The 23,778-nt window shown below is 59.1% G+C and overlaps 2 protein-coding genes across 3 annotated transcripts; both read right to left on the bottom strand.

Annotated features, from left to right (window-relative positions):
- Positions 1-4,026: 4,026 nt before the first annotated feature.
- On the bottom strand, positions 4,027-5,406 carry LOC141931219 (uncharacterized). Its single transcript, XM_074843100.1, has 3 exons — positions 5,337-5,406; positions 4,451-5,217; positions 4,027-4,229 (listed from the first exon to the last, which is right to left on the bottom strand). The coding sequence occupies exons 1-3, from the start codon at positions 5,404-5,406 to the stop codon at positions 4,215-4,217; spliced, it is 852 nt and encodes a 283-aa protein (XP_074699201.1). The 3' UTR covers positions 4,027-4,214.
- STK35 (serine/threonine kinase 35) lies at positions 4,027-22,204 on the bottom strand. 2 transcript variants are annotated; one of them, XM_074843659.1, is made up of 5 exons: positions 21,237-22,204; positions 15,034-15,781; positions 8,047-8,157; positions 5,631-7,063; positions 4,027-5,185 (listed from the first exon to the last, which is right to left on the bottom strand). In XM_074843659.1, exons 1-2 carry the CDS (start codon positions 21,880-21,882, stop codon positions 15,069-15,071), a joined length of 1,359 nt encoding a protein of 452 aa, XP_074699760.1. In that variant the 5' UTR covers positions 21,883-22,204; the 3' UTR covers positions 4,027-5,185; positions 5,631-7,063; positions 8,047-8,157; positions 15,034-15,068. The 2 variants fall into 2 exon arrangements, with proteins under 2 accessions (XP_074699760.1, XP_074699759.1); XM_074843658.1 differs by having other exon boundaries at positions 5,631-8,157.
- Between the last annotated feature and the right edge of the window lie 1,574 nt (positions 22,205-23,778).

The raw sequence follows: 23,778 nt of genomic DNA, 5'->3' as shown, positions 1-23,778 counted from the left end.
TGTTCCCACAGCAGCTTCCAGCAAGGGGGGGGGGGCTGCAAACCCCCAGGGTATGAGCAACGCAGGGGCTTTTATTTCTCACCATTGAAGGCTGTGGTGGTTTGGGGAACACAGGGCTGGTACTGGGGCATTTCTGTGTTACAAGGAGGAATTTAGGCTCATGGTAAAATAACGACCTGGTTGGGTTTGTGGAAGAGGGGAGGTGACCTCTGCGCAGCTGGTTTAGTGCCCCTCACTGATTTCCAGCGGCTTTTCAGAGGAGGAATGAGCATCTTTCCTCTGCCCGGGTTAAAACAGGAGTGACCGTGGGGCTGGATCCGCACAGAGGGAGCAGAGTTGGAGCTTGGAGCAGTGCGCCTGGGTCGGGCTTTGCTGCTGCTCGCAGGGATGCTCATCCCCACCGGGGACCTCATCCAGCCCTGGCGCTGGGGCAGGGGCTGCGGCCCTGCGTTGCAGTGGTCTGGGTGGTCAATCCTGGGGGCGGGGGGCAGGGTAGGGGTGGGGGGGGTCACTCTGGGAATGTTGACAGCCCCTGGCTCGGGCGGCAGGACAGCGAGCGTGAAGTCATGGCCCGTGTCAGCTCATCCATCGCCACTGGTCCCGGGGGAAGCGCAGGCTTTGGCAGCTCTAAGTGGGGTTGGAGGCGGATGCAGTTCTGGAGAACAAGATTCCCTTGCAAAACCTGTTAAAAAAAAAAAAAATAAAAAAAAAATTAAAAGTTCTTGGCTGAGAAGCTTGTTTAAAGATCTTATCTCTGGCAGAGGAAATAAGGTTTTAATTCCCTCCCTTACTGCTTGCCTCCCAGCGTGTCTTCGTGTCTTCGCAAGTGCTGGGTCCCCAGAGGAGCGCAGGCCGTTAACTCTGCCAGGAAACGCGCTGGGGAAGAGAAGTGGCTTTTGTTTGTGGAACTGGGACTGACCTGAAGTGGCTCTGGGCGAGGCTGCTGCCTCTGCCACGTGCGGTCCCGGCTGTGGGGAGAGGCAGGTGTGGAGTGTGCGTGGGGGGTGGGCACCCTGTGTGGCTCCACAAATGTGTGTTTGAGGCAGATGGTAGACAGCAAAAAATATTTTTGGCTTTCTGACTTGGCCGTCTTTCTTTTCTGAAGCCTTGGTTGGAATCAGGAGGTGGTTTGGGTGGTGGTGCTCGCCCTGCTCCATCCCCCGGGTCCCCCAGGCGGGACTGGGGGGATTTCTGGGGGAGGAAGGATGGGGTGGCCATGGCCATCCCACGCCCGTGGGGGCTGCACTGCTCCTGGCGCTGGAGAACTGTTGGGATGCTCTGTGCAACGGGATAAAATATATTTAGTAAGTGCCAACTTGGTGCCATCCACAGCCTTATCCGCTGTGCGGCAGAGCAGTGGGGCTGGGCTGTCCCTGGGCCAAGGACCCCCGTGACTGTCCTGCAACCGAATGGGGGGACGGAGGATGAGGAGGGTCCACCCTCCCACCTGGCAGCGCAGCGGCCGGTGGGGCGAGCAGAGCCCCCGCTCGCCAGCGTGCTGGCTTTTCGTAGCCTCGCGTTTCATCGTCACCTCCACCCACACGAAGAGCCTCGTCTGAGTCATCTCCCGGCGAAATGGAGTGTGTGGGCTCAGCGCAGCTTTAGCTGTTCATCCTCTGCTTTGCCAGAGCCTGACACGGGGTAAAGCTGGAGCCGTTCATCAATGTGGGGATGAAGCAGCTGAATGTCCTGTACCTGCAGGACGGGCCCAGCTCTCCTCCCTCCAGCTCGAGCAGCTGGTGTCTCACTGTGGTCCAGTGAGGACTGCGTAAGTGGCTGCTGCTTGAGGAGCTCGAGAGATCTTAAAAGAAATATGGACTTATGTTTTGCACTGAATTAGCGCTTTAGCTGTAAAAAGCATTGCCAGGGTGGAGAGGAGGCTCTTGAAAATGTTCCTACTGTGTGGCAAAGCAGCGAGAGGGAGAGCGAAGCCGATGGCGAAGCAGAGTCTCACCACTGATGTTAAATCCCTCCCGGGGGGGGAGGTTGGTGCTTGCCCAGCGAGCGCTTGGCTCCGCGACTGGCCTGGTGGTCGTGGTGGTTTATCCCCCCCCCCCCCAGTCCTGCTGCCTGGCCATGGCCTCTGCCACGTGCAGCCCTACCCCAGCACGTGCCCTCCCGGTCCCCAAGGAGCGGCAGAGCCGGGGATGGTGGTGCCAGGGTACTTTTTTATCAGCTATCATCAAGTATGTGAAGCGTCTCTGTGGAGTTCAGCAGCCCTCTTTGCATATGAAATAGCAGGTCTCCAGAGAGCAAATCCACAGTAAACATTTCTCCTAGTGACTGACACCAACCTCTCTCCCCACTCATGATGTTAAAAGCTTTTTGGCTGCTGGCGGGGCCATGCGGTCACCTGCCCTTACCAGCTTCTCGCCTGCAGCGTGGCAGCACATGTGCGAGGTGACCCGGGCTCCCCACCCCAAGCTCCTGCTGAATTTTCATCTTCATCACATTTGCAGGGGCCAAGCTAAGGAGAGCTGGGGGCCGTGGGAGCTCACATGGCTCATTCTGCGGCCAGTCACAGAGACGTGCGTGATGCCACGAACCTGGGGGTTGGCAAAATGACCCTTGGCGCTGGTGTAGCTTAAAACAGAGAGAACTCATGAGAGCAAAAGGAGCTGCCTTGGAGGTGCAGCAGCATTTGCGTGGGGGAGTTTGGGGTGACTGCAGGTCGGGGGGGAACAGAGGTGTGGCACCGCTGCTCTCTGCAGCTGCACTTGTCACCAGGACTTGTCACCAGTCTCAGCTTGTCCCACACCTGCTGCCAGTGCGATCAGAGCCCACCCGGCCCCTTCCCTGCCTGCAGGCAGGATGCTCCGGGCAGGACTGGGGGGGGCGATGTTTGAGCACCCAGGGTTGCCCTCGCAGTGGGTGCCAGGCGGTCAATGCCCCTCAGCCCCAAGATAACCCACCTGGGGGCTGGGGGAAATGTGGCTTAGACAGCGCGCCCCCCCCCCCCCCCCCCCCCCCCCGCCCCCTCCCGCTTGCCTGGCAGTGAGCAGGGCAGCTCTGGCCCCTCGGCATCACTCCGGCTGGGGCTGACCAGCCCTGCTGGGCTGAAAACATCCATTTTAGGTCTCTGTCGGTAGCGATTAGGGAGCACAATGCTGATGGCCGTGCATGGGGAGCCCGTAGCCACGTGGCCAGCGGCGCTGGGGCTGCCAGAGGGGGAGCGGGAAGGGAGGACTGGCCGCCGAGCACGTCGCTGCCCCGGGTCACACGAGGCTGCGGGGCCGTTACACAAGGGCTGGTGAGCAGTGGTGCACGGCTTGGTGGGCCAGGACACCCCGTGTCCCACGCTGGCTCGGGGTGGCCCCAAGCTGCTCCAAAAACTTCCTGTCGCTGCAGGATGTGGCTCAGCCTCGCTGTGCTTTTCCCATTGTAGAGGTTAGCTGTGGCATGGGGGGCCCTGGCTAGAAACGGGGCTACGGGGGCTCCCAGCTGCTGGGTTTTGGTCTGTGGATTTGGGGCAGAGGATCTGTGCAAAGGGAGAAAATATTTGTGGCTGCTAAAGCGGCGATTCTACAGGGCATTTTCCTTGCTGGGTTTGTAGCCACCTCCGGAGTGAGGGGTCGGCTGGGTGAGAGGCCGCTCGTCCTCTTTGGCTCCCGAACCCCAGGGCTGCGGGGGAGCGGGCAGGACAGGGAGGCGTTTCTGCAGGCAGCGTGTGGGCAGAGGCCGAGCCTGCCTGCCCCGCTAATCGCCGTGGCTGTGGCTGCCTTGGTGTCTGGAGCAAGAATGGGGCTAATCCTAATCCGGGATGAGGATAAACGGCTGCGGGTGCCGCGTGCCAGGGAGCCACGTTCTGCTTGGCACCGGCCCCCGTGCCTTGGTTTAGTGCCCTAAGCCCCCGGGGTCAGGCTGGGTAGCCCTAAACCCCAGTTTAGCTGGACCTGCCCTCTGGGACAGGGCTGGTACCGCTGTAGGGCCCTGGTCTGCCCATCGCTGCACGGGGACTCTCCTTCCTTTACAACCCCACTGCTGGCAGCACGGCCGAGGACAAACACATGAAGCTTGTGTTTCAAGTTGTGTGTGGCTTTTCAACCCCATCAAATAGCTTTATTCACACAAACGTCTCTTAATTTACAAAGCCTCTGCCACTCATACACATCAGGGTATCCACAGTGTTCAAAGAACTTAAATAGAACATCTCATACCAACCCAAGTAAACCAAGTACAAAAAATATTTATATAAAGTTGTTCACACATAGGTCCTAAATTACCAGCTTCTGTGCAAAAAAAAAAAAAAAAAAAAAAAGAAAAATACAGATTCATTTACTATTATCATTATCTTTAGTTTGGAGTCTGGGTTTAAGCCTTCTGCTCTTGCTGGCTCAGCACAGGGGCTGCAGGGTGGGGAGCCTGGGGCAGGGGTACCCCTGGTCTGGGGGGGTTACCCCATGCTGACAGGGCCCCAGCCCCTCCCCAATGCATCAGGGAAGCAACTCACCTCCTGCAGAGCTGCTGCGTTTTGCTGGATGAGTGAGCTGAAGGCCCAGGGTGGGCTGGGCAGGGGGCAGGTGCCAAAATAGGGACATGGAGCAGTCCCGTGTGACCCCCCCGCGAGCTCTTCACCCCGGGAGTTCAAAGCACTCGGGCTGACTGCAGAGAAAGAGGATTTGTCAGGGCACCGCTGGAAGAAAGCAGCTCCCTGGGCTTTCCTTCCAGCTGCACCCACCACCCCAACTCCCTGCTCTGAAGGATGTGAAGGGAGGCGGCCGATAACCAGCGCAGCTCTCCCTGCCACCAGCCCCTTGGCCGGGGAGGCAGCAGCAGGAGCATCCGAGGGCTCTATTTTCCAGATGCTGCCCCTCTGCTGAGCCCCGGCGGAGGGGATGGGAGGCTGCAAGGAGCCAGGGCAAAGCACACAGCCGGCTCCTGCAGCCTCACCAAAAGGGCACCAGGAGCGCCCCCAGCCCCGTGCAGCTGTAGTGTGAGGCCTGGGCTGACGAAGGAAAGCAGCAACGTGTTTCCTTGCAGAAAGCACAAGGAAATGCGTCCTGGTTTGTGCCCTGAAGCAGTTGCCCCATGGATGCTTGGCAGGCTTAAACCCAGACTCGGTACTGCATATGGAGGAGACACAATGCACACAACGGAGGATTTCCACAACGATGGTGATGCTTGTTTTAAGTCTTATTGCTCCAGAAAGGCTCCGGGAGCCTCCGATATGTGAAGGAGCTGGGTCCTGAGGAGTAAAGGAAGACCACAGGGGTAACTCTTATCTGTCACTAGCACTGCTGAACCTCAAACAGCAGCAAGGGGACAAGGGGGGGCTAATCTAACCCCTCTAGGCTAGAGCCACCGCTGCTCTCTCCTCCCCAGGGACCAAAGCTGGCCAGGAGATCCCCACGACACCCGCGTGACGCCGGCAGCGTCGGCCTTGCTGCAGGCTGGTGCAGATAACATGTTTCCCAATCCTCCTGAGGCTTGACTTGTTTCCCCACCCCCCCCACCCCCCCACCCCACATCCCTCTTGTAAACAGCAGAGTCAGAAGTAAACAGTTTCATACAATCGCTCCCCCAGTGCAGGCACCGGCTGGCACCCTGCAAGCCCAGAGGGCTGTGGGGATTCACAACAGGGTGCTTGCCCCCCCCCCCCCCCAGACTGACCAGGCCCCCCCCACCAGCACCTGGATGCTCACTCAGCTTCAGTGTGGCCAGGAAAAGATGGAGACAGCCCGGCCCTGGGCTGCAGGCTCACTTGGTGCTGCTTTCCTAAGCTCAAGTTTTCCCAGCAGTTGCATCCTAATGCTGAAAATATCTACAGAGGAGGGTGAGGTTCAGCCTGCAGGAGCTGCCTGACAGATCCACCTGGTAAGAGAAACCTAAACATCCTCCATCCCGCAGCAGGTGCAGGTTTGAGCTGTTCCCCATTCCCACCTTGTTCTAGAGGGAGTGCTGGTCTGGGCCAAAGTTAAGTGGGAGGAGAGGTGCTGGGGGCTGTAAACACGAGGCAGGTTCCTGTATAGTCTGGGGAGTCGAGCACAAAGAGCAGCAAAATCAGGGAGAAATGCTCTTAAAAGGACAAACTAGTCAGGGAAACATCCACATTGGCCGAAGGCTAGCAGCCTGAGGACTCGTCCTTGGAAGTGTTTGCTAAATCCTAAGTAAGGCACTACGGTCTAGCTCACTAACATCAAGCCGCTGTAAAAACACATCTGCGATGCAAAAAGCTGAGGTGGAGATGTGTGGTTTGGAGATGGCCTGAAACAGCAGTGGACCAAGAGGGTTGACCCTCCCAGGGCTCACCTGGACGCTGCCTGCCAGGCTCACTCCCATCCCTGGAGAGGAGCAGGGTGCTGGAGGCAATGATCCCCGTGAACAACCCCCTCACCACCTCCCACCCCCACGGCCTGTGTTTCAGGCTTGGTTTCCACATGGAAACCTCCTGCTAGGAAGCTTCAACTGGGATGAAAGGCCTGGTGAGGGGCTCTTCCAGCAGGGAAAGCCCCATGAGCAGGGCTGGGAGGGTAAAGCCCTCTCACTGCACCCCTTCAAGCCAGGGTTAGGTTATAACGGTTGTAACAGTCGGGAACAAAGGCTCTGTCACGTGGAGGAAGCACGATCCAGTGATCAGGGCACTAACGCTGGGTTTGTGACATACAGGGCTCAGCTCCGGTCACAGCACAGCCCTCCTGCAAGTCACACAGATGGTCTGGAGCCTCCTGGGACCCTTCTCCTAAGAGGGACCTGGCCTTCCTGCAGACACAGCCTCAGCTTTGTGTCCCTGGAATAGATGGAAGAGAAAAAAAAGAAACGCCTCTCTCCTTTCCCTGCTTTAGCTCTGCCTTAGCCCACCTGAATTTCCTGCGTTTCCATTCATTCCCATGAGGTCAAAGTACACTGAGTAGATACAAGGAGGTGCTGCCAGTTCAGGAACCTTCCAGAAAAGCTGCAGCCTGCACGTAGGCGAGGAGCAGCTCCTGTGGCCAGGGACGAGGGGTCGGCAGGACCCTCTGCTGCCCCAGCAAGGGCCAAGCACCGGGGCAGCGTGGGAGTGACGCTCCCCAAACCACTGCCAGGGGATTTAACCGGGTGAGAAGTGGTTTAGTTGGTTCAGGACCTGCAGGGTGGAGACAAGGTGGTGAATCACATTGCATTTACAGTGAGCAAAGTCTAAAGACCATCCCAGAATATTAGTGTTGCTCTAAATACAGGCAAGGAAAATTGAGTGTTAACTGCTCAGCCTGAGGTTCTAAATCTCCCTACCTGAGCTGCACTGTAACCAAACCTAAACAGCAGCATCGCCTTTTGCTTCCTGGAAATAGTTATTAGCAGGGAAAAGTGTTTTGTGGGAGGCTAGAGTCCAGCCCATGAGCCATTTAGGCCAAACCTCCTCTCCCAAGTACTGTTCCTCACAACTCAAGTTTGGCATTAAATGGATCAGAGCAGTGGACTGCTTTCTGTTTCTTTTGTACGCAGACGGTGCCCACCTGAAGACGTGCCTCTGGGCTCCCCGTTGCCCTCTAACAAATGTCACTGGTGAAATCCAGTTCGGGGAGAGGGAAGGTCTGCCCGTCCCAGCAGCCCTGCCTTGTGGAATGGCTTTCCAGCTTGTTCATGCTACTCTACCCTAACGTCAACGGCTCACAGCCCGGGCAGCATCCACTGACTCGGAAGCTGCCTGGCTATGAAATTATTTAGCTGCTTGCAACACGTGGTCTGAGAGACTCACTTTTTCTAAAGCATTGCACTCCCGGTGCAAACCTAGCAATCGCTTTGCTCCTGTTTCCCCTAGGCAAAAGCAATAGCTTTAAACCCCAAGTTGTGCCCAGCCAGACTCAGAGCGGGAGCCTGGCAGCACACCCCACTGCCGACTCCACCTCCTTATGGAACCAGATCTTCTCCAGAAACAGCTACTGAGCCAGTGGCAGCACAGGAGACATGGGGAGGGCTGGGCAGGGGCAGCTCTGCTCTCTGGATCTTGTTTAAAACTCTCGTGAGCATGATAGCTGCCAGCTTGTGCTCTTCCACAGGCCCCTGCAGCCCCCTCCCACACCCCCAGAACACCCCTTCCCAACAAAAAGTAACACCCAAAGATTTCACATTGCCAGAGATCCTGCAGACCAGGGATCTTCTGTATCATCATCTTCCCTTATCCTTGACTTCCCTCGTTGCACGTAAATAATGGAGATTATGGGTCCCTGGTAAATAAACCTGCAAGAAAAACAAGAAAGGAGAAAGAGAGGTCAGGTATGTCAGTGGTTTTGTCCCAGTTACTACACTGTGACAACGTCCTGCCAGCCCTCCCGCTGCCACCCAGCCCAGGGCACAGGGGAAGCAAAGCAAGCAGGCTGGCCAGTCCAGCGTGCTCGTTGCACCTCTCCTTTCATTCCCAAGCCTTAATTAAAGCACTGTTTGAGGGTCTGGGAGAACTCGAGCACACACCTTCTTGGTACAGGGCCCCAGCTAATGACTGCTAACAGCAACGCCTGCAGACAACTGCACCGCGTGGAAGGTGCAAGGGCAACCGGATCGGTGCTGGAGTCACAGAATCACTGAATTATCTCGATTGGAAAAGCCCTTGAAGCTCCTCCAGTCCAACCATGAACCTCACCCTGACCGTTCCCAACTCCACCAGATCCCTCAGCGCTGGGTCAACCCGACTCTTCAACCCCTCCAGGGATGGGGACTCCCCCCCTGCCCTGGGCAGCCCATTCCAACGCCCAACAGCCCCTTCTGCAAAGAAATCCTTCCTAAGAGCCAGTCTGACCCTGCCCTGGCGCAGCTTGAGGCCATTCCCTCTTGTCCTGGTGCTGGTTCCTTGGCTCAAGAGACTCATCCCCCCTCTCTGCACCCTCCTTTCAGGGAGTTGGAGAGGGCCATGAGGTCTCCCCTCAGCCTCCTCTTCTCCAGACTAAACCCCCCCAGTTCCCTCAGTCATCTGGCTGCTGGATGGAAGGGCAGGACCACCCCACTGCAGAGAGGGTGCCCACTCTCTCCCCCAGCCTTCCCACTGGTCCCCATTAGCCCAAGATGGGTGTTGCCACATCTCTCCTTTGCAGCGCTTTTGTTATTGATCCAGACACTGCAGTCTGCACTGGTTTTACAGCCATTTCTTTCCCGGGAGTGATTCAGCCAGCCCTGCGTCGAGCACGCTGCCGAGAGCAGCACGTCTCCAGCTGCCCCCAAGCACAGCCCCATCCTGCGGGGCTCACCGCGGTGACAGCCGGGCTGGGGAACAAGGATGAGCGTCACCACCGCAGAGCCCAGCCTTGAGGCTCCACGTGACGTGCCCACCGGCTCCCGGTGCCAGTGGAACGAGCTGTGACACCAGGGACACCCTGCACCGCTCGCCCCGTGCGTCAGCAGCAGTTTGGGCTTCTCAAGTGGCTCTGCAAGAGGCAGTTAAAATCCATTTTGGTGCAACTGAAAGAGCAGGATGGGTGTGCAGCGCGGCTGCGCTGGCGCGAGGATGCTCAGTGTCAGGGATTTTAGGGAAAAACAGGCAGATTTTTGCTGTACCAGTCCCTGCTCTGGCCAAAGCATCATGGCACAGCATCCCCCACAGCCCCTCTAGCACCAAGGGTGCTGCACGGCTTCACCCACTGCCCTGGCACCGCACCCTCCCGTCCTCCGAGCTCAGGGACGCAGAAACGCTCAACTCTGTAGATAAACCACCAGCATTTTCCACGCAGCTTGTTTGCAACCCAGCAAATTCCCTGGGAATGTCCCATCCAGCAGCAGGGCTGGACCCAGTAGAGGAACAGCACACATGATGTCACCCCCGTATGGGAAAGAGATCACCCGGGATGTCACAACCCGCGGAGGAGGGACCAGCGGAGCCCAGGCCAGGGGTTGTGCTGGTGATGAAAGCTGGGACCGACCTGCCCAATGGAGGGACCGGGGGGTCTCCCCGCTGCTGTCAGCTCTGCCCCTTCATCAGGGGCAGATCCGCACTGGGGGTACCCCCAGGTCCTCTCCCACCAGGAAGAAGCGAGGGGCTCTGCAGAGACACCGAACGACAGCGACGGAGCAGCGGGAGGGACCTGATGAAGAAAAACTGCCACTGCCCAGCAAATGACTCAAATCCCTTAGCCCTAGGAAATCTCATTAAAGAAATCCATGCCCAGGGAACACATTTCTAAAGGAAGAAGCTGCCTCTGCTGCTCGGAGCAGAAGCCAGGGCCACGGGCATGTTGCTTTTCAGGAGATGTTAATCAGGAGATGCTGCCTTTGCAGGCTGAAAGCAGAAAAAACACACCATTTCTGTTTGAGAAGGCAGGCTTGCGAGAGGCACCCGGACATCAGGTCACGGGCTGTCACGCAAGGAATTTTCTGGAAGATTTCTCCTGTGGTGCAGCTTCATTAGCAAGTAGGGCAGCGCTTCTGGCCGGGTTTCCCCAGAGCAAGAGCATTTTCAGGGAAGGCATTTGCCTGAGCAGCCCCGAGCTCACAGCTCAGACAGGAGAGCTCACTCCATTGACGCACATTGTTTCAGGGGCTTGTCCAAGAGCTTTTAATCCCCCCACTGATGCCACTTATAGTTTTAATCAGGATAGGAACCAACAGCCCAGGGAGTCCTCACCCAGTGCCTCAGGAAGATGACACTAATACCTGGGTCACGGCAGAGACGGGAGGTGGCAATGCGGGCTGCATGGTAGCAGAGGACTCGGCACAGGGGAGGGAGAGAGAACCCAGCACCTTCTCGTGTTAATCACGTTACCTACCCCTGCATGGGAGCACAGGGTACAAGGGAAGGGGGCCGAGAGCCTGTTTTATCTCCTAAGTTCTTCCTCACGCTCCGTACGTGTATTTGTGACGCGCTCCTCGGGAGCTTCCTTAAATCCAACCGCAACACGATGCTGAGCAAACGCAAACACCAACACATCTGGCCAGAGGTGACGTGATCCACTTTGTCCTCTGGGCTCCGCTTCTCTCCAGGTAGAATCAACGCTGCCCAGAAATGTCACCACTCCACAAGGCAGCCCTGCGACGCTGCACCCGCTGCCACGGCCAACAAGAGGAACTGACCTTGCTTTTACCATCCTGGGCCTTTTGTTCGTGCCAAGATTCACAAACCACACTGAAAGCAGTCCCAAGTGAAAACCAACGCTGCTTCAGAAATGAAACCACATCCTTCTCCTCGACTTGCTCACCTGTTCCTGGCCAGTGGGGTCAGGGCACTTCTACCACAGGGTAAAATTTGAGTTGAGGGGTACGAACAGACAAGACCTAACTTGATGCAACAGCCCGGCTCACCGACAGCTCGCAGAGATGCTGCTGGTGTGGGTCCGATCCCCACTCGCTGGGTCTGCAGTTCTGGAGGGCAGCAGTTTATCAGCTGCGCTCAGGGGCGCTGGGCACAGCCCCAGGGAGCTCTCACAGGGGATAGACACCATCAGGCAGGGAGAGAAATATGGGCTTGTTCATTTTGAAAATGCAAAGAGGAGAACAATGCAAATGCAGTTACTTTCAGGTGAAACGAATGATGAAAACCAGTGACAGAGGAGGAAGAGGAGTGCTGGAGTGAGCCAGGCCAGCCTCTGCTGTCAGACACCTTCCTGCTGAAGGCCTTCCCCGGGGTGCTGCAGTCTGCACCACACCACACAGATTCCTGCCGTTCACCTTGAGCATCCACCCCAAAAATCAGATCTACTGTTTCATCCACAGTGAAACCATCACAGAACAAGCTGCCTCTACACTGATCACAACCATTGCAGTCTAATGTCCTGTGTGAATTAAAACTACAAAGTTTCTTAAAGGTGTAACTGTAGGCTGCCACTTGCTGCTCCCCTTGTTCCTGTGGCCGAGACACTCCAGCCAGCAGCAAACAGCCCCACGCTCTGGCTGTACCTCGCTCCTCAGCAGCTCGTCTGAGGGCTGCTCAATCCACTGCACAAACCCACAGTGCTGGGAGGGTCCCACTGAACCACTCCTGCTCCGGGGAACTCAGAAGGCAGCTACAAAAAAAGACATGGGAAGAAAAAGATGTTCACAGTGCAGGAAGGGAGGAAAAGGGGCCCCAACTTTCTGTACCGACAAAAAGGGGTGAAATGCTCCGGCCTGGGCAGTGCAGTCACAGTGCTGGGCTATAGGCGCCGTTCAGCAGGTACCCAGCACAATCCAGCCACTCCCTAATTGTATCAGAAAGGCTTTTGTCCTCTTTGCCCAAAAGGCATGCTCTTGGGGAACAGCCATCTCAGGCTTTAGATAAACTCCTGCAGAAAGAAGCACAGTGTTTAAATAAGAAAGAGAAGAACCTTCCTTTCACCCAGGGAAAGGCTGCCCACCTCTGCTGGAGCTACCGCCCCAGGCCATCAGCAGGGCTGCTGAGGGAGCAAGGAGATACACGGGCTCATCTCCACCCCCAACACCCTGGTGTCCAACAGAAACCGAGCCAGAAACACTACCCTTGCTGAGAACTGACGTTTAATATCTGCATTTTGGGAGGGTAACAGAGCACAAAGCCTGACAACTGGCAGGTGTGTGCAGCATCTGTAGCAGAACTAAAGGCAAAGCTGCTGGGACACGAAGCAAAATTGGAAGAGGTCGGTGGCGTACGAAAGAATAAGCAAAAGTCTGATCGCCTGGGTCAGGGAGGGTGACAGTTTTCCAGCTTACAGCCTGAACCGAGGCTGAGGAGGGTCTGAAGCTGTCCTGGGGAAGAACAACTCCCTGCCTGCCCCAGCAGCGCTATAAGCTACACACCAGTGCCACAAATAAGTTGGAAGAGGTTACCCGAGTTTCTCGGTCAACTTAAATCACCTGAGAGCAGAATTCAGACCTCGCTCTAAATCCCATTTTAAGCTTCTCTAGCAGATTTCCGATTTGAGATTTGCATTTAATAACAGCCAGAAGGAGCTTGATGTGAACACGCAGATACGCAACGCATTAGAAAAACCCTGTAGGAAAGCAGAGCAGATATTCTGCTGCCCCATAAACAAGCCAGAGGAACGCTCCGGGTTTGCAGGGAACATATGGCCAGTGCTGGGCTCCTATCTGGGCCAAGTGGCCACGCAACGTATGCCAGGTTGTGTTATATAAGTGCATCCAGCTCTGCTGCAGCTGTGTCATCCACGGAGCCGATCGGTGCAGACTCAGGGCTGGCTCAGGCCACGGCTGGAGAGGGGGGGGGGGGTGTTACAGAAGGCAGCTGGGTTTTAAGCAAACAGCCCCAGGGTAGGACTGTCCCCTCGGTGTTTGTTATCCCTGCATGTACTATTCTGCAGATCTGCGCAGGATGAATTTTCCCCGGAGGGCACGGGCTGGTTGCATAACTCAGCAGCATCGTGTCAGCACAGAGCGATGGCAGATGGCGACGGCGAACCCCAACCCCAACCCGACCCTCCGCCGCGCCGCAGAGCTGCTCCCAAGAGCCACAGCAGCCCCACGCCTCGCCCTGGGGCACGGGGTGGGGTGCCCTGCTTTCACCCCAGGACTCTATCACACCCATCTTAAGGGCTCATATTTCTGCAGATTCACTCCTCCACCCTAATCCCCAGCCCACACTTGCACTGAGACCAGTAAGGAGCCCCAGCCCCAGGCAGCAGCAGTCACATCAATTACTTGCTCTGGAGATGTTAAGGATATTAAATATTTTGTGCTGGGGTGAAGAGGGGACAGTCTGTGGACCACAAACCAGCAGTGACAACACTAGACCTACCCCATGGGCCTTTCCATTTCTATAGTCCCATCGCTCTGCAAACAGCACAAAACCTACCCGGGCACACACAGAGAGGGGATGGGCAGCACAGCGCTTTACGTAAACTCAGGAACCCTCAGGTGGGCAGCAATGAGGTTTTTTTAGCAAAACCTGCCAAAATGCCCCCACCTTCCCCAGCAACCTGCTGCTGGAGGCTCTCTCGGGAGCGGGCCAGGCTCACAGCCAGCGGCTGCAAGGCTGAAGGCCGGGTGCTTGCTGCCATTTCATCCCTTTGATCTCTTGTATCTGCAGTTTGCTCTGGTCCAGCACAATCTGTGTGGTTTCAGGGTGGGAGCCCAGCCTGCAGCACCAGCACCTGACCCGAGCAGGCTCTCAGAGCTCTCCTGGGACCAGCAATGGTCAGGCAGCTCAGCAGGAGCTTGAGAAAGAACCTGGCCTGGGAAGTCATCAGCCTCGCCCCTTGTAATCTGTAATTTTTCAGTTTAATTGAAGTGTTTGGCCAGGAGAATCCCTAGTAACAGCTCCTGTTTACAGACAGCTTTGCCATGCAGGCAACACCTCCCAGTCCTTCAGTGTCACTTTGGTGACACCACCCAGTCCTTCCAGATCCCGTGTGCCCACCCAGGCCTCAGCAGAGGGATCTCTGAGCTCAGGACCACTTAGGAACCAAGCTGGGGGGAGAAGGGAGGGGACTCTGCTAGAACAGAGCTGAGCTCAGTCTGAGCACAACTGTTCTGTCAGCTTCCTTCCAGAGCAGACACAGGTCTACAAACTCGGATGGTGAAGACCAAAGCATCCTACCAGGTGTGGGCAACTGCAGCTCACACCAAAGGGAAGTCCTGCCTTCAGCGAGGAAACAAAACGAGATGGACCCACGTGCCTCGGAGGTGAAAGCAAAGGAAAAGAGCTTTGTCTGTGCTGAGACGGACCTGTCACTCCACTCGGGGGCTGCTTGCCGAGCCCTGGGTTGTCCTGTCTGAGCCTCTGAGGGGGACTGCGAGACAGCAAGGTGCTCCCAGCACTGACCGCGGAAATTAGAGCACGTAGCAGAGCAGGCAGAACTGGCGGCTCCTTCCCTGCCCCTGGGAGAGATGGACGTACCCAACGCTGATGTCAGAGGGTGCTCGTGGGTTTCTCTGCCTGTCTGAGCCACTGGCCAGGACCTCCGAGGAGCAGAGCTCCTGCCCAGCCCTGCCAGCTCTGCTGGGCCTTTGGGCAGCAGCAGGACATGCAGCTGCTAATTCTGTTTCCCACCTCTACTTTATTTTTGCAGTAGAATAGGTGGAAAAAACACTCAGCAGCAGTGCTCGGATGAGTCACTACAGAAATAGCTCTGGAAACATAAAAGACTCCTTTGTGTCACTACAAAGTGCATTATCGGGCTGGTACAGCAGACAGAATAATACAAAAAACTGCGGATCACTTACCCAGCTGCAAAGCACAGCAGTGCCCTGCCCTGAATTTAAGCAGCACATGTAACCTGGTCCATTCTGGTTTCAAGCTCAAAGGCATCAGGTCGATCCTGCGGGTTAGCAGCCAACATGTCTTTCAAGAGCTGCTTGATCCCCTCAGACATGGAAGTCCTGCGTTTCTGAGGGATGTGCAGCTCCATCTTTGGGTTTTCTAGCAGCGCTTCCCCAACGGGCACAATCTCAGTCCCTTGCTTGATGTAGGTCCCCAGCAGCTCCTTCTTGGTCTCCGCGTCGATGAAAGTTATCCTCTCGATCATGGCCCAGATGATGATGCCAAGGGCGAAGATGTCAGCCTTGGCAGTGTAGTGTCCCTCCCAGACCTCGGGTGCCATGTAGAAATCAGAGCCACAAGCCGAAGACAGCCAGTACTTGTTCACATTCACATTTTTGTTCTCATGCCCACCCTCCTTGCCCCGAGCAGTCAGGCCAGCGCAGACCTTACTCAGCCCGAAGTCGGCCACCTTGAGAACCGGGGTGCCGGACTTCTCGGTTATCAGGATGTTGTCTGGTTTCAGGTCCCGGTGGACAATGTGGTTCTTGTGCAGGAAGGCAATGGCGCTGGTCAGCTGCAGCATGAAGCTCTTGTTTGTCGCGGGGTCGGGTCTTCGCGAGAGCACGTACTGGTTGAGGTCTCCCCCTTCGCAGAACTCCATGACGAACCACAGGTAGCAAGGCTCCTCCGCGTAGCCCAGGATCCTCTCACCTAACAAAAGGGATAAAAGCAAGAGTGGGTTTTTCAGGCACGTTAAAACGTCCACACTAACAGCACGGGGAAGGAACTGGTCTGGTTTATGCGGACAGTGACCAGGACCTATCGCGCCACAGGGAACCAGTGACCCTGGCACTGCTGTGGCTTCGAGTGCTTTAGGATCTCGCTGAGTGCCACGCACCAGCACCACGTTTATCTGAGCCCACTGCCCGGGAGCAGCTCAGGGACCTGTTCCCAGCAAAGCACAGGCATGCAAGCGAGACCGAGCACGTGTCTTCTCGAGTGCTTGCAAGGAACTTGGAAGCAGGTGGTTATTCTCCTGCACTACCATTAGGCGATTCTCCCCGGGCTCCGACAGCCAAAGCGGCAGAGACTAAAAGCACAATTAGCAGCAAATCCACAGGAAAAAAAACAGTTCTATGTGAACACCAGCTCTCCCACCTGAGCTCTGCTGCAGGAGGCAAAGGCTGGCTTACACCTTACGCTTTACTAGCCTAACTGCAAGTGGGGATTAAATCACGCCCCTTAACGCCGTGCCAGTAAAGCCTCGCTAAAAGCAGTCACACCAGTGTCAAAGCCTTGCAGCACACTGGCTCTTCTCAGGCTAAATTTGTGAATTTAAGCATTGTGTTTGTGTTAGGGGAGCTCTGCCACTTCATACAGCTTTCATTAAGTGCCAACAAGTCTTTAAAGAGAGGAAACTGGAGGCCCAAGTAGCAAACAACTTCAGTGCAATCTCAGCCAGGCTTGCAAATGTAACTGTTGCCTTGCTCGTTAGTGCTGCTACTCAATATTACGCCCCAAGCAGCCTCTTCCTTCACCAGACATCTCACTGAGCTCTTCAAGCGCAGAGTGCCTCAGGTCCAATTCACTGCTTCTAGGTTTTACTCCAGAAACCCCCTGCCAAGGCAAACCACTCTCTTGCACATCACCTAGACACGAGAGCATCCCATCAGCTAACAGGGCTGGGTCTGCTGCCGGCGGTCCCCAGGGCATCCTGGCACCGCATCACGATCACATCAGGATCCCAGGACACCCTGGGGAGGGCCGGTGACAGACCCGGCCCCATTAGCCAATGCCAGGATGCAAATCCCGCTGCCAGACCCCACATCACCTGCACAGAGCCCCCAGGTGACAGACAAGAGCCTGCACACACAACCAAAACATCGTTTTGCTCTAAGAACTAGTTTTTTTACCCTCGAGCACCATAAGGGAGAAGCTGGAGGACACCACTCGCCTCTGCCACAGTTAACGAGTCACACAGACGAATCCGAGTGTTTGGAAAGCAGTTAAATAACTCCACCCATTTGACAAAGTTGGGTTTTGTTTTAGCAAAGCCCTAGAGAGCATCTGGGAAAGCAAACTTCCAGGCACAGGTAAAGCCAAGGACTACCAGGGACACCAAGCCCTGGGCTGGCCGGCACCCATGCCTGCAATGGTCAGTGATCAGGGTGGGAATATCAGTTATTTGCACAAACAGTCTGTATCCATGGCTACTGCTATGGAAATGACAGTCTGCACAACAGGAGGATTTGGCTGCACCTCCCTGATGAAGGTTAGGTCTGGGGGATGGGAGGGACCATGAACAGGCTGGAGATACAGGGCACTGGGTGCACGTTGAGGAGCCAGATGAGTCCCCCAAAGTGCTGGAGGGGGGCTCAGCACGCAAGCCCAAGGGCCAACTGGGAGCAGCAGAGGACAGCTCGGCCCTGGAGACCAAAACACTGACCAGGAAGAGCAGCTTCTTTGGTGCAACCCCTTGGTGAGACCAGCGTGAGCACGGAAACTGAAGCAGAGACCTTTGCGCAGCCAGGACAGCCCGAGCTCACGCCGCTGCCGCCGCCTCCGGTTTGCTAAACCCCAGCGACGTCGCAGCAGGGTGCAGGGCTTTGCTTTCCTGCTCCCCTCAGCATCCAGCCAGCCCCACCGTGGGCAGCAGGAGCGTTTGGCTCTTCTCAGGGGCACAGCAGAGCCCTGCGCCCGTCACACACAGCTGGGGGGGGAGAGCGCCTTCCCACGGCAGCGCTGCCAACAGCCCCTTCCGCAGGGAAGCGGCTCAAACACCGGCTCAGCAGCAGCCAGGACCTGCTGGCTCCGACAAGCCAAGGTTTGTTTTTAGCATAACAAAGGCTCCGATTTAAAACCTGGCCCCTGAACCTCAGCAAGCGCAGGGAGGCCGCCACTGACCCAGCAGTAGCTGCAAGCACCATGCACTTCACTTTGGGTGGAGCGCTGCTAGGAGAGGCTTAAGCCAAGAGTAATATTTCCTCATTTTCTTTCTATAATCTGAAAGTGTTTTAGTTGTTAAATCATCTTCCTGCCTTCAAAACAAACAGCTTTAAACATAAAGAGCTGGCAAGCCGCTTCCTAAAGATGAGATGTCAGCAAACTGAAGTCAAGCAGCCAAGAGCTGAAGAGATGCAGACGACAGGCCAGACCTGTTCTCCATCACGAAGCGAGCGTCGCCGCACACTCCCTGCCCAAACACGGGACGGCACACGCCAACCTCTCCGTCCCTGCAGCTGCCCTCCCGCAACCCATCCTGGGAGCTCATTAACAGCTTGCTAATTTGCTTTGCAACACAGGGAACAAGAAAAAAAATAATCTAATGCCAGCAGGACCAGCCGGGTGTAACCTCTGACTCCCTCTGAGGCTGCGCTGGAGAGGCGAGAGCCAGCGGCACGAAGCCTGGGTGCTCGGACGGATGGCAACATGGGTGGGCAATGCCAGGGCCGCCTGCGGGCGCGGCCGAGCACCGGCGGCGAGTCGGTGGCCCCATGGGTGACATGGTAGGAAGCAACACCCTATAGCTCTTCACTTAAGGCAGCTTTATCACTACCCTGGGTTAGGAACAACACGAGGGGCACGTGGCTGTGTGCGAGCCCTTAAGGTGTTCACATCCCAGGGCACAGGGCGCAAGTACACGTCGCTCCTCCAGCCTTCCAGCCTCCTTTTTGCGCTCTGCCCTTGAACTTATTACTCCACATCTCGTTAAAATGATGAAGGCGCAGGCTCCGCGCTGTAGCCGAGACCCGACATCGCCCGGTATCCTGACAGTTGTGCTCCCGATGCAGAAAGTCTCCGACTAATCCCCCCTCTCCGTGCCCTGAGCCCTGGCGCGTTGGCACAGCATCTGTGCAGGCCCGTAAATAGCCCAGCTGCGGTCGTGCAGAATGGCACGGCAGCACAGCGACGTGCCGGCTACCTCGGCCGGAGCAACAGCACGGCAGCTCCACGCATGCAGCCCGCGTGCTGGGGACAGGGAAGGAGAGCAGGCGGGCCTGGGAGGCTCATTTAGCTCTAGATCTTGTTTTGAAAATATTTGTCAGTGCCCTATCAGGCCCAAAGCTCGGGATGGCAGCGAGCAGAGCCTCTGCCCCAGCCTGCGGCCAGCACAACACAGCCCGGAGGAAGGCAGAGGAGGGGAGGCTGCACTCTGGTTTGGGGAGTGGAACTGCTGCTCCCCAGCCCTGGGAGGGAGCACCCAGCTCTGCTCCCCTCTTCAGAGGGCTGCAGCAGGACCAGGGCAGGCAAAGCCCTCCCCACAGCAGGCAGGTCAGGGGGCTTTCTCCCCATCTCACCTAGAGACTGGGGGCACCTACAGCTACCCAAGAGCCTTCCCCAAGCCATGCCACCTCTTCTCAGGGTGCGCAACATGACAAAGAGGGGCAGGAAACCCCCCTGAACCTGCCAGAAAGAGCTCGACTTGCTACAGCTGGACACACACCTGAAGGGAAGAGTTGGCTCCTCTCCTGGGGAATCATCCCCACAAGAATAAATAAAGGAAGCACCCAGGCTATGCAGAAATTAGGACACTGCCCTTCTTGGGGAGGTTTCCTTGGGTGGTTGTGTGTGGAGTGTGAAGGAAGAGCAGGAGCAGGGCTGCACGGGGGGGCATGAGGGCAGAGGGGACAGGCAAGGCAGGGGCAGTCTGAAAGTCAGAGGGTTTTGCCCAGAGATGGGTCTCAGCAGCCTTGAGGTCTGTGCCTGGCACAGGGAGGCTGCCTACACTGGGGGGGATCAGCCGGGGGGGGGCAGCGCACAGGGAGATTGAGCTCCCCAAGGAGCGTATGGGAGTCCTGGCACACAAGTTTGGGGAAGGGGGGTGGTTGGGGTGAGCTGGATCTGGCTGTGACAGCCTAGGGGGGCACTGAGGATACAGGGCTCTAGTATTTTTCCACGTCTTCAGTGCACATCGGCAGAGCTGTGTCTGACAATCAGCCAAGGGAGCAGAGGGAGGGAGAGAGCATTTCGGAGATGTCACCATCACAGTCATCAACTGTGGCAGGAGAAGGTGACCCCTGACAGCCCCATGATGCTGCTGAGGGACCCCAGGGGAAGATGGGGGTGTCAGCACAGGTGCTTCCAGGGCTGTCCCCACTGCAGGGAGGGGAACAGGGACAGGAGAGCACAAAGAACAGTCCCAAAGCTGTAAGAGCTTGGGGGAGCAGGCAGGGCACTGTAACAGGCTGCAGCCTTGGGGTGCTCAGAGGAGACAGGCAGAAAGGGGGGAGATGTCCCCTTGGAGTGACTGGGACATGCATGGGCTGTGGTGCTGGTCAGGGTAGCGGAGGGAGCCCCAGGGTGGGGGTGTGATGGAGGAGGAGGAGGTGTAAGCGCTGACGGGGTGCGGGGACGGGCTGAGGGCAGCACGCAAGGATGCTCCCCAGGGCTGGGTCTGAGCCTGGAGGCGACAACGGGGTCCCTCAGGAGGAGGGGCAGAGGGCTGGGGTGCTGCAGACGTGCAGGGCATAAGGAGGGACCCCACGAGCAGGGCACAGGGCTACCAGAGCACAGGGTGGGGGCTTCGGGAAGGGTGTCCCTGGGAGCAGCACATGGAGAAAGGGGAGAAAGTGGAGGGGACGCACAGGCAGAGCACAGGGCAGGGCCCGGGACAGATGATGCTGGGCAGGGGTCCCAGGGGGTGCTTGGGGTGGGTGGCAGCAAAGAGGGGTGCTGGGGACAGCAGGGGTACCCCGGGGGGGAGCCCTGAAGGGACAGGACCAAGGCGGGAGCAGAGGGGAACGTGCCTGGGGCTGGTACAGAGGGACCCCAGGGCTGGCAGGGGCGATAGAGGAGACTGGGACAACCAGGGTGCTGTGGGGGGAGCCCGGGGTGGGGGGGGTTCTACTGGCAAAGTGGTGAGTTACAGTGGAGGGAGGGGTGTTGCAAGAGGGGGGGGGAGCTTTGGGGGCTCCTCTCAGGGCAGGTGATGCTAGGGAGGGGTTTGCGGGCAAGGGGGCTGCCCAGGGTGGGAGTGTCTGGGAAAGGTGCCCCAGGATGAGGAAGGGGGTGTCCTGCGCGGGGTACCCCTGAGGTTACCTGTTTGGGGGGGGGGGGGGCAGAGATAACAGCGGGGTGCTGGCAGACCCAGGGGTGCGTAACCCGGGGGCGCGGTGACACTGGGTGCCCAGGGGGGTGCCGGGGTGCCCCTGGGGTGTGTCGGTACCTTTGAGGGAGGTCTCGACGAGGCGCAGGTAGAGCTGGCTGCGCTTGTTGCCGTGGCTCATGCGCTGCCCCAGGCCGTGCCGCTGCAGGACGCACTCCTCGAAGCGCACCACGTTGGGGTGCTGCCGCCGGAGGCTCGTCAGGGCCCAGAACTCCGCCAGCGCCAGCTCCACGTTCTCGGGGGCGTCGCAACGGATCCGTTTCACCGCCAACCGGGCGCCGTTGCGGCCCGACACCGCCTCGTACACCACGCCGTAGGCCCCGCGGCCGATCTCGGCCAACAGGCTGTACCGCGGAGCGCCCCCCCCTCCGCCGCCGCCGCCGCCGCCACCGCCGGGGCCGGGCCCCGCCGCCGCCGCCGCCGCCATGGGGCCCCGCCGCGCTGCCCGCCGCCTCCGCGTCGCCCTTTGTGTCCCGCGGCGGCCACCGTCCGCCATCTCCATGGCGCCGCCGCCGCCGCCGCGGGGGGGCCGCGCGCCCGCCGCCGCCACCGCCGCGCCCCCCCCGGCCCCGCGCGCCGGGGAGCGCCGCGCCGGGGAGCGCCGCGCGGGCTCGGGGGCACGCGCCGCCGCGTCGGAGGGCGGAAAAGCGCGCCCTGCCTGCCCCTTTAAGCGCTCGGCCAATCGCGGCGCAGCGGGACGAACCATAACGGCGGCGGGGGGGGGACGGCGGCGGAAGCGCCGCCACGCGGCTCTTCCCGAACGGCGGGAGGGTCTCGGTAAAGGCCGCCCGGTACCCCCACCCCGCTCGCGGTAACCGGGGTGCCGCGCCGCCACGGCGTCTCAGCGCGGCGGGGGCTCGCAGCGGCGGCCCGCCTCCCCGCCCCCCCGCCGCCGTGGTACGCGCCGCCCCGGTGTAAACAAGCCGGTCATCGGGGCGGCGTCGCCCGGTGGCTGCCCCGGCCCGGTGTTCTCCCCCCTCGGCTTCTTTCCCCGCCGGGTCACGGCACGGGGGAGGCGGCGCGGAGCGAGCCCGGGCCCACGGGGCTCACCTGGGGCACGGCGGCGGGCTCCGGACCGGGCGCGGCGGTGGCGGCGTGTGACCGAGCGGGGCGGCGGCGGGATGTGAACGGGGCCGCGCGCCCTGACGTAACCCCTTATGTAACGGCGGGGGGTGACCCGCCCCCGCTTCCCCCGCCCACCGCACCGGGGTGGCCGGTGCAGCGGGGAAGGGGGGGCCCCCTGGGGGCCGTGCAGCGGGAGAAGAACCCGGTGCGCTGCCGGTAGCCGTGCGGTGTCTGTGCACCGGGGCTGTGTAGCCGCACCGGGAAGGGCGGGCACGGGGCTTGGGGCGGGGGGGGGTTGGAGAACCCCAGTGGCGTTCGGGGGCCGCTCCCGGGCACCGCACTCACCCTGCGGGGACGGTCCGGCCCCGCTCCCGGGGCTCACCGGGAGGGGGGGTTCCAGCTGGAAGTTCCCCGGGAAAGTCGCTGAGATCCCCGGGGGGGGGCATCGCGCCGCTGCCCTGGGGGGCCAGGGGGAGCCCCCGGGGCTGCGCTGTGTCCCCCCGGGATGGCCGCGTCCCCCGTGATTTGGGTCCTCGCTCCCCACGGGGCATCCGCCCACCCCGGGCGGTGCGGGGGGGTCTGATCCTGGCGCTGGGCTGCTGGGGGTGGGCAGCCGGTGGCCCCCGGGGTTCGGGGCTTCGCCCGCCGCCGTGCTGCTCCCCGTGGGCCTGTGAGGGGGGGGGGGATGGCGATCAAACCCCGTAACAGGTTTTTTTTCCCAAACCCCCGCGTTTTCCTGCCCCCCACGCGGGTGACGTGAGCAGCAGGCACCCTGCGGACGGTCAAGGAGAGCATCTGCAGAGCCAGTTTACGGAGGAGCTCTAAAAATGACTGGTTTTTTGACTCACTTCTGAGGCGTGTGCCGCTGCCATCACGCGGCCCGCAGCAGCTCTGGGCTGCGTCACACTGGTCCCCCCTGGGGTGGGGGGACACACACAGAGACCCCCGGAGCCAGCAACACGCAGGGCTTGGCCCACAGGGTGGGTGATGGCGCCCACGGCGGGGCTGCAGCTGCTGCAAGTGGTTTGAACTCAATTTGCTTTTAAATGGAGCCACTTCACCGCCTGGCTGGGAGAGGAGGGGGCCGTGTCGCAGCCCCCCCTCCCCGCTCCCGGTGCCGCTTGGCAGCCCGGTGCTGGCAGGGACGCTGACAACGGTGTGTCTCGCCGTGTTGACGTGGGCTCCGCTTTTGTACCGGCGTCGAGTGGCCACTTGTGCCTCCTGCCCACGCAGGGAGGTCACCGCGTGCCTGCACGTGTGCCCGCCTGGGCTGCGCGGTGACCTCGAGCCGTGACACAGGCAGGGGCTGAATTGCCTCCCTGTCTCTCGCTGCTGTCCCCTGCGTCCCCCCGCAGCGGTGGCCTCCCCCTGCTCCGCGCTGCCCGCCTGGCAGCTGCCTCCACGTCGCGCCGGGGCGGCCGCCAGCCGGAGTTTGGCTCCGGTGCTGTCGCGGTCGATGGGAGGCTGCTCCCGCGGGCGGTTGGGAGCGGACCCCCGGGCTTGGCCCCCGCTGCAGTTCTCCCCTTGGAGCTGTTGG

This window comes from Strix aluco, chromosome 17 (genome assembly GCF_031877795.1).
Source record: "Strix aluco isolate bStrAlu1 chromosome 17, bStrAlu1.hap1, whole genome shotgun sequence".
NCBI classification, from domain to species: domain Eukaryota; kingdom Metazoa; phylum Chordata; class Aves; order Strigiformes; family Strigidae; genus Strix; species Strix aluco.
This window is presented reverse-complemented; position numbering and strand designations above follow the sequence as displayed.